The sequence below is a fragment of the Struthio camelus genome, chromosome 24, assembly GCF_040807025.1.
Source record: "Struthio camelus isolate bStrCam1 chromosome 24, bStrCam1.hap1, whole genome shotgun sequence".
Taxonomy (NCBI): Eukaryota; Metazoa; Chordata; class Aves; order Struthioniformes; family Struthionidae; genus Struthio; species Struthio camelus.
Window position 1 is genome coordinate 7,129,721 of NC_090965.1, and position 9,709 is coordinate 7,139,429.

General features: G+C 44.0%; 2 protein-coding genes across 2 annotated transcripts; one reads left to right on the top strand and one right to left on the bottom strand.

The window, feature by feature from the left end:
- The first annotated feature begins 358 nt into the window (after positions 1-358).
- On the top strand, positions 359-7,941 carry LOC138062149 (PDZ domain-containing RING finger protein 4-like). Its single transcript, XM_068918619.1, has 5 exons — positions 359-526; positions 4,558-4,778; positions 5,392-5,500; positions 5,628-5,714; positions 5,881-7,941. Exons 1-5 carry the CDS (start codon positions 491-493, stop codon positions 7,072-7,074), a joined length of 1,647 nt encoding a protein of 548 aa, XP_068774720.1. The 5' UTR covers positions 359-490; the 3' UTR covers positions 7,075-7,941.
- A 664-nt stretch (positions 7,942-8,605) lies between these two features.
- TMEM81 (transmembrane protein 81) lies at positions 8,606-9,665 on the bottom strand. Its single transcript, XM_009672238.2, has one exon. It carries the CDS (start codon positions 9,563-9,565, stop codon positions 8,774-8,776), a length of 792 nt encoding a protein of 263 aa, XP_009670533.2. The 5' UTR covers positions 9,566-9,665; the 3' UTR covers positions 8,606-8,773.
- Positions 9,666-9,709: the final 44 nt, after the last annotated feature.

Genomic DNA, 9,709 nt, shown 5'->3' on the forward strand with positions numbered 1-9,709 from the left:
CGTGGTTGCTGCCCACACAACGATGCCCGCTGCTCTCTGGGTCCCCAGCCTGGATCCTAGCACAGAGATTTCACTAATCGCTTCCTATACAACTGTCACTTCACTTGCAAATACCAAACGGGCAAGCAAAGGATTTACACCGATCCAGCTCCCCTCTCACAAAACAGATGTAAAGAGACAAAATAAAAGCAGACCTTCCTTGGAACTGAAAAAGTATCAAGTAGAAACAGGCAGTTTCCACAAACAAGCTTAGACAAATGGGCCTGGGGATTGGTCCCAGGGGTTAATGAAAGACCTCTCTCCCCCAGGAAGATAAACAAGGGCAGCTTTTTTAAATGTAAGGAACAGAGACAGATGCTGATTTGAATGAACTCAGAAACTGGGACAGACCGGCAGAGAGAACTCAAACGAGGCTTGTAATACCAGCAGAGCCGGCTTCGTTCCTGGGAAGCCTATAACGAAAGCTTCAAGAAAGAGGAACAGCTTGAAAATGATCTTTCTTCTCTCCTTCTGGGACCAAATCAAGGTACAAGTAAATTACCTCTGTGAGTAAATCTTTAAAGCCATGTACGTAAGAGATGTTTCCTCCCACTTTGAAAGTGCTTCATACCCTGTGTTTTCTCTTATTCCATATCAGGCGATGAGGATGGACTTTGCTGATGTAAGTGGTTGCTCAGACAAGCAACACAACCCCAGCTTCTCATAAAACTCCCACTCAAAAAAATAAGCAATTGAGCTTGTTATCTCCGTGGACAACAGGGGGCAAAATAAAGCAATGTTTATAGCATCAGGAACAACAGAGCAACAGCATCTTTAATGCTTTGCACAGATCTTTGCTACTGAGGTTTTTGTTTTACCGTACCCTTCTATTATTTACTTCTGTCCTATCATTTTGGGGGGTTAGTACCTACCAGGAAGCAAGATTTTCAAAAAAATTTGGCATGTAATATTTGAAAACTTGAACAATCATCTTTTACTGCCTAAAAAGAATTTGGCCCTTATTGGCACTCAGCTGCTGTTCAACACTGTTGATGCATTGACCCTCACTGAAGCCAAAGACAAAACCCTCGCTAAAGAAGAAGACTCAAACCAGTCAAAGCATAGGGAGGAGTTCATCTATTTACTTCTAAATAACTCTGGTCTAAAGGCTCTGATCAAACTAAGTCATGGGAACAAGTCAACAGTTATCTGAACTATGCACAAAAAAGCTCATAATAGTCTACATCTGATTCAGCACATTCTAATTTAGAGTTAATTAAAACACTCCTGCTTAGGATTAGTGCTACAGTAGCAAATTTGTTTTTCTGTACTTGACCTAAGATGACACATGAACTAGAATAATATTTAGCATCAGTGTTGTTTTGCACACGTTTTGCAGGTCTAAGCTGGCATTACTAGATATAGGCAACAAATGCACATATTTAAGCAGTATTTTGTGGCAGAAGTCACTGCCAAAAAGCTGCAATTGCTGGTGAAAAAATACAGGGCAGAAGAAAGGCAAAACATCAATAGCTGCTCAGTGCATCTGTGCTGAGACTTGCCCTAGGCTTAAATCAGCCTCACTGCAAGCAGGAGGTAGCCTGGTTCGCAAGCACTCGCGCCCTGCATCCACACAGCCTCAGGCCCTCCCTGCTGGACTCCCTTTGGCAGGGGAAGGGGGCCACAGGAAAGGGGAGACTGACCTCTGAATTTCGCCCTTTTTCAAAAGGATCGCTCTTTGGACTTGGGAGGAAACATTCACTGGCAAGGCAGCGTCCTCAGAACAGCGGGGACCAGGTCTGACACGGTCCTTGGGGTTCATTACGCAGTTAGTTACGCACTCCCCTGCATTTCCTAGCCTTAAGAAGTGTATTTCACATTTTACCTCCTAAAAATCTCTATGGGAGGTACGCAAATACAAATGTCTGGCTTGCGATCAGCCTCTAAAGCAGTCTGAGCGCTACCACTGAGGACTTGATTGCCAGTGCATTCGCCAGCAGAGTTGCTGCTTTCACAGAAGCAGATTCTCTATTATTTTGTAAAATACTTTGAAATACCTGACTAGGAAAGGTGCTGTATAAAAGCAAAGGTCACCAAGAAAATTATCACGTGTCTAGTTACTTCCTTTATCCTGAGCGAGGCTTAGGAACGTCTGCAGTAAATGAGATACTAAACAAATGAGGCAAAGGGAGAGGAAAAGCAGCATGTGAGAAGGAAGAAGGGTGCTGGGGAAAGCAGGGAACAAGAACACAGCAGAGCGCTACTGTTCAATATATTTCAGCAGAGCGCAGATCTGCTTCAGGAGACTGCAGGAACAAGTAAATGAACTAATACAGATCAATGTGCAGAGGACGGAAAAGTCAGACAGCCACATCTTGCTGCAAAAGAAGCATATGGGGTTTGTTTTCCTCTTTGTTGCCATTCAAATTCCAGCAGTTAAGGCAATCTAGTTATTCAATTTAGATAAGCTTCAGTAGCTAACAGCAATCTTAACAGCTGCCTGTGCTCCTCCATTCTGTTATTACATCTTTCTTTCAAAGTGATAATGCTATTAGCAAATTGACTTCCTCCCTCATGCAATCTGTCTGGTTTTAGTATGTACAATACTAATTGCTTCCTAATACTTAGGGCCATCAGCAGGCAGCAGAAGTTTGTACCAGTAAATATCTCCAGCTGGGAGTCTGTAGCAAGCAGGGTTTGCGTACAGTTGCTCCGAGATCTTCTCCTGCAGGTGAGGGAGAAACAGCAACAATTGGAGGCAACAATTTAGGCACCATGCTACCAACTCAGAGCAGAAAAAGACATGTTTTTCTACAAATCAGCTGCTTACATTGGGTGAACAGATACGACAACCAAGGAAATGCACAAATCACAGGAAGAGACAGAAAGAAGTGCAGGGATGGAGAGAGAAGGCTGTTTCGAGGGATCCTTGCTCCAGCTGCTCTCACTGACCTCCCTGCACAGCTCCTACCTCCCATATTCCCCCTTTGTAACTTTTCCCACAGCTCAGACTGCTCTCCCTTCCTGCCCCCTCCCATAGACCTACTGGAGCAAATGCTAGACAGCACGTTTTAAACTGTTATAAAACATGAACACAGACAAGGCAAGGGCCATGTCAAACAGGAACTAGGTCAATAAAAGGCCCAGTTTCATCCTTTCTGATAGCTGGAACCATACTATACAACACTGCCCTCCACCTTAAAATAAACATTAAAAAACATATTAACCTTTCCCACTCCAGGTATTTGTCTTCCTCCTGGCAAAAAAGGGAGGATACAATTGCTTTGTAAAGGAACTGAAAATTCTTTCTCTAAAAAGATGAACCACCCTTTTGGCTCCCACTCTGACCTCCTCAGCTGAGCAGGGAGAAAATGGATTGTCCTGGACCTTTCATGTAATCTTCCTGCATTTCTGAAACACAGCTGCCCACAGGATGCAAGCCTTGCATTTACATTACAAAGGGCAAAGAGACCCTTCCAGATGGGGCAGCTTCTCTTTGTTGATTTTAACTATTAGCTCCCAAACCAAGTATATGTCTGCTCCTGTTACTGGGGGAGTTCTTCAGCACAGAGGGGATCTGCATCCTGCCCCAGATATGACAGGAGGGGGTCTCATCCCACCCAGGAAGACACCCAGGAGAGCAGGCAGCAAGTATGGCTGCTGACAGCACTTTCCTTTCTCCCGTGACAGGTATCTCTAAGTTACAAAGTTCAGTTGCCCGTTTCTTCGTATTCAGTAGGCAAAAAGAGCTCGGCATATATCTGGCGTGTGGAAAGTGCCTTTTTCAGTCTTTATGAAAAATTCGCATTCTCACTTATGTATAGCAAAAAGGGTGGATGCCCTTTGCCTACCCTGCGATGTATGCTTCAGGCACCAGCCACAAAGCAGCTCATTGACAGAAGAGATGTGGACTGGATAAACTCAGTCTGGCACACAGCAGGCTCCCCGAGGAGCCTGAAGTCCAGGCTGCTTGTTAAAGGCTGCGGGAAGAGCAGAATTCTTTGGGGGTGATAAGAGTTTCGAGAGGGAGGTGATGAGATGGAACAAAAAAAATCTAGGTCTTACTTATATGCAGAGTTAACTCAAACTGTGGTGTTAAATCTTTGAGCAAAAGGCTACATCAACATGTCCCACCCTGCTTAAAAAAGGCTTGCAAAAATTTTACTGAAGTTGATCAGGAATAGGTTTTAAAATAAAAGAAGCCAGTTAACCTAGAGCAGGTATCAAAAGGGCAACTTAACAGTAAACCAGTGCAAAACATGTAGTTTGCTGTAATGATTTTTTCCACCGAAATCTTAATAAGCGCATTGGAAATACAGATATGATCTCATCGCTCGTTTCTGCAGCAGAATGAGGAAGCTATTAAAAGCCCTACCTACATCAGTCTCTTTCTTAAATTAGCGAGAGGTTTCTGAGCCTCCCAGCAGTTAATTCTCACAGTTATTCTGTAGCAGAGTCAGCAGCTTTGGGGCCAGGGGGAGCTCTTTGGCAAGGAGAGGGAATCATGCACTGAAAAAACAAAAGCGAGATTAGTAATCATGAATGGACTATTTTGTAACGCACTTCTCTTTTAACCAGGTCAATGGAAAAGATATCTCCTGTGCCAGCTTACAGGAGGTCTTAGAAGTTCTCCAAAGCACAGGAGAGCAGATCATGCTGGAGGTGCATGGGCAGAAGTCAGCCCACAAGCCTCCCCAAACATCCGATGCTGCAACCCAGACTGACTCCAGAGGGGAGGATGAGCAACGCTATAAGGAGGAGAACTGTACCCTCTCAGATTTTAATCTCTGCCTAGATGGGTATGTTCAATACATTGCTCGAGATAAAGAAACGCCTCCTAAAAATTAGCAATTACATTTAAAACACAGTGGCTATACTGAGACTTACCTCAGCTACACTGAGCACAATATTATAAATTTATATTCTGGCAGGTTTGTGAATGTTTCAGGAAGGCTGCTTCTATATCTTTTGAGCTTCTCACTGTTCTAACTTTGCTACAAGACTAGCTGCATCCATGAGACCCTTACCTGTCTTTAAAGAAAACAGTGAACAGAAGGAAAAGCAATGCCTCCTGTGTTGATTTGCCAGATGTTTACCATCTTGAATGGATCCTGTTACACTTCTTAATACCATGTTGGTTTTACACATGGTACATTCTTACTGAAGGCTAATGCTGGGCAGGTCTGAGCACAGCATGCAAAATGCAGGCTCAGCCAACATCTCTCCAAGCTGCATTTCTAATCCACTGCATCCATTAACCTTAAACCAGCCATATTTAGCCCTTGCCTAGCTACTGCTTCGGTCATTCATACAGTAAAAGAATACGATCCTCAGCATGCGAAAGAGCAAACTGAACCCCTCTCTCAGGGCTGTGGCAGAATAAACCTCTGTTTCTGTTTGGTTTCTCCACAGGTCTGTCTCTGATTACTTGTTGCCGCAGGACTGCAACAGTGAAAATGAATCTAATTACCTGCTTCCTGCACTCTGCACCACAGTAAAAGACAAAAAGTTGAACTACAAGGTATCTCATCTGTTTTTGTCTCCATACCTGCTGGAAATCTTTTTCAGTCACCTTAGTCTTGCATCAAGTTAGGTCTGCTATACCTGGATTTAGTGTTCCCTGCTCTCATTACATTTCTCTTTTTCAGGCATTAGCCCTCATTCATCAAGATGAGCCGAGCTCCAGCAGCTGCTGTCGCATCCCTGAAGCTCTCTCCAGTGTCTCTGTGAGCTTGGTGAGCCCATGCCTCAGTCTGTTCACAGCAGTGTGGGAACAGCTGAAGGCAAGAGAGAAATCCTGCCACTGCATATGCTTGGAGGATGCTTAGAGAGATGATTCATGCTTAGCCAGAGCGGGATAGCCCCAAAGATAACTAACAGCTTGTGGATGTTTGTTTTTAGGCAGAAAGTGAAAGCGCTAAAGGCAAAGAAGAAAAACAGGCATTTCTGCTTCATCCCGAGTGGGACAGCAGACTTGGCTTTACTGATATCAGCACTCAGCCAGATGAGAATTCAGGGCCTGATGTGGAAGAAGAACAAGCCAATTGCCAGAATGGTCCCAGTATAGATCTCTGGGCTGGCATAACATCTGCAAGGGGTGGACTACCTACCGATGACTTCTTCACCTATGATGAGTTAAGCGATTCCAGTTCCTGTGGCATAAGTGCAGAGAAGCACAGGAGATTTCAAGACCTCGTGGAAGGCAGATGCAACCAGTATAGATACATTAACAGGGCACAACAAATGCCTCCCAGGTCAGGAGGCCAGGAGGGGTGCAAGCAATGCAAACAGAAGGACCAGTGGCTCCCTAAGTGCCTTCCGGTTGGTGAAAATAGCACTGCTGAGGAGAAAGGGCCGCAGCACAGAAGTGAACTCTCTCTGGAAGGTGCAGCAAGTCGGGACAGGAGTAAAGCAAATGAGAACAACAAATCAATAAAACAGGGCAGTGAATCAGAACCAGCTTCCTGCTCACCAACACACATCACTGCTGACCCAGAACAGGTTACACTTCCTTATCACGCACGTCACTACAGGAGCTACATGAGCTTGCTGCAGGAAAGGGCTGCTGTAGAGTGTCAAAGCAACCAGGCTAGAGTGTCAGCAAAACCAAAGCAATGGAACAAAAGCCCAGAGGGCAAAGCAGGAGATAATGGGAGCAGATGGAGGCTGCCATATGGAAGGAGCAAGCAGTCCTTGAAGAAGCAACACAAGAACTGGCTACTAAAAGACAGGGCCTTGCAAATCACAGAAGAACGCAATGGGACGACCACAGATGAGGATGCCCTTAGTGAGTTGAAGATTGGCAAATACTGGAATAAAGCTCAAAGAAAGCAGCATATGCTCCTAGCCAAGGAACACAAACAGAGAAAAGAGTTTAAGATGCAGAGCCAGAGGGAACAGCTGAGCAAAGAGAAAGCCAGCAATGAATGCAGAAGAAACTTCAATATTGTTGAGCTGAGCCAGAAGAAGCTGATAAAGAACAGAAGCAAAAAAATCTTGGACAATTGGATCACCATTCAGGAGCTCCTGACCCATGGGACCAGGTCAGCGGATGGAACAACATACAGTCCCTTGCTGTCTGTCACGACAGTGTAGCAACCCACTGGTCTACTCCCAGAGGAGCTAGAGGGCTCGGGAAGGAAGAGTGCATCTTCCCAAAGACTCCCACACATGCTACCCAGGGCACCTTCAGTTCTACATAAACACGGTTGGACTATCAGAAAACATACATGGAAGAGGCATCTTCTTCCGTCAGTGCAGAATGGTCCCCCTCAAGTTTACAAACTTTTGCCACTTATTTGTGCCCATTAAAGCTTCCTTGCAGAAGCAGAGAACTCGGTAGAATTACAAATAGGGAACTCTAGCCTGATAGTAGGCTTGTTTCTCCACTCAAATGTAGTTAGAGAACGCCAGGGTCCACAGATCATTGTCCTAATATGCTTATTACCTACTTAATTGTACATGAAGATTTGGCTCACTACATTTCAATCTGGTTTTTTTTTTTTTATATTAAGTGTTCTGCAGATAAGGTATTTACTTGTATACTTATCTCTTTCTACATTTTGTTCTGGTTAAAAAAAAAAAACAACAGTATGCATAGTGTGCTTCAATCATAAATATTAGAGCTATATCATTATTTTCCCCAGAACTGGATGTGCTATGTGTTCTTGTACTTCATTTCATGGAAAAAAAAGAAAAAAAAAACAGGGAAGAGACTTAGTAAATATAGTTGTTTACTGTAAAATAGAGACAAACTAGAGAGAGAAGACACCTAATAGGTCCCTCTGCAAATTTGGCTACCAAGGAGAGCAGCACTCCATACCGAGTTGCTGCATGTTTTATACTTATTATCATTAGAAGAAATGAAAGAGCCACAGACCAAACAAACTCTTCCCCTTCCCTTTAAGATTTTAGGAAACAGCTCAGTTCTGAGTTGCCATAAAAGCATCCAGTCATATTCCTAAGCAGTGGTGCTTGATTTGAAGATTTGCTTGTGCTATGCATCCTGCTTCACTGTTCTAAACCACAAAGAAAACAAGTAGCTCGAAGCTATCGCTTGATGATACCTTACAGTTACCCAGGCTCCAAGTAGAGAAATCTAAACATCTATAGAGAAAGTAGGCAGTGGCAGTCCACCCATAGTGCCCACGCTCCCAACTACGGAGACCAGACCACTTGGATTTGATAGACAGGACACCAGGCAGGCAGGAAACCTGGTTTCTAGGCCCTGGTTGAGGATGCCCTTACTTCTCTGCACCTCTTGCTGGAGAAACACCACCTACTAAAACGAGTGATCCGCATCAACTCACATCAACACAGAACCCTGGGCAAGGCAGAAGAAATTTGAAAAAACAAAAAACAAACAAAAACAAAATAGGATCCCAAAGTATTAGCTACAAAAAAAAAAAAAAAATAGAGCTGGAGTAAAGACCAGTCAGAGCAGCACAGCAAGACAGTGGCAAGCAGTGGCAATTTTCTGTGGCTGTCTGTGTCCTCTAACTCCTGCCTAGATCACTGCAGGAGTAACACCACATTAACCACCCTTCTACACAATGTAGCGGTTGACTGCCTTGCCCTGTCTGGAGGTATTGTCTGCACTACACCATTCAGACTCAAGCTCTAGCTCTGCAGTCCATACTTTGTTAGGCTTCACAAGTCTGGTAACAGATGAAATAAAGTATGTCAGCCAGAAAAAAAAAGTTACCAACATCACCATGAAACTGCATCAGTTCTAATATTTTTATATATGTTACTATAAGCAAGATAGGGCCAAGAAACTGCAGTAAAACTCAATTCATTTCCCTGAAGCTTTGCTTCTCCAAATCTTCCGTAAAAAGTAGAGACTTATGCTCACCAGGACGCCTCCTATTACCCCACTTCCAACTCCTATTAAGGGTTCATTCAATAATTTACTCTGCCAAAAGCTCTGCTGCTGTCGCATTTCTATGTGGGTGATGTTTTGTTTGTTTCCTTCCTCTTCATTTTCTGCTATTTTCTGCTCCAAAGTCAAGGATTTTTGAAAGTTCAGATCCACCAAGTCCTTTTGGATCACTCTGACCCCAAAGTAGATCCTCTTGATGACTTTGAATGTCTTCATCATCTGCACATCACATCGGTAAGTCCCTGCATCAGATTCCCTGGCAGGGGAAAGTCTGATGACAGAATCAGGGTTTTTGAAAGGTCTGAACAGAACATCGTTTGTCGTGATAAGGCCTTGGGCAAGCCTCCATGTATAAATATAGGCTTGGCTATCAATGCCAGTCACATCTGAGGTCAGGCAGCTGATCTCAAATGGTTTGCCCACAGGGACTGTGAAGTGGAGTAAGCCACAAATCCAGCTGGTCAGGCAGTCCGACCTGCGTAAGGTACAATTCCTCCTCTCTCCGGCGGGAGTGATCTCACACATCTCCTCCATTTTGAAGCCCAGCCCACAGGTCACACTGCAGGATGTGGTGTTGACCAAGACTTTAGCTACAACTGACTTCAGCTCTGCTGGGATAGTAACTTTTTCATAGGAAACTATCAAAGGCAGATAGAAAGCAAAGGCTAATATCCCAAGGATGAGGCTGTTTTCTAAGGCCTTCATATCAGGGTTGTCAAACAGATATCCTACCTTCTAAAGGCTTACAAATTCAGCAGTCAAACTCAGATCGTTCTTTGCAAACGTTCTTTGTAAGTATTTCTGAATTCCCACCAGCATCATCTTCACAACCTAAAATGCTTCCATTAG

Coding starts and splice junctions, on each gene's coding strand:
- TMEM81 (XM_009672238.2), bottom strand. CDS start 9,565: ATGAAGGCCTTAGAAAACAGCCTCATCCTTGGGATATTAGCCTTTGCT.
- LOC138062149 (XM_068918619.1), top strand. CDS start 491: ATGATCTTTCTTCTCTCCTTCTGGGACCAAATCAAG. Junction 4,779..5,391: donor TTTAATCTCTGCCTAGATGG/GTATGTTCAATA, acceptor GTTTCTCCACAG/GTCTGTCTCTGATTACTTGT. Junction 5,501..5,627: donor ACAAAAAGTTGAACTACAAG/GTATCTCATCTG, acceptor TCTCTTTTTCAG/GCATTAGCCCTCATTCATCA.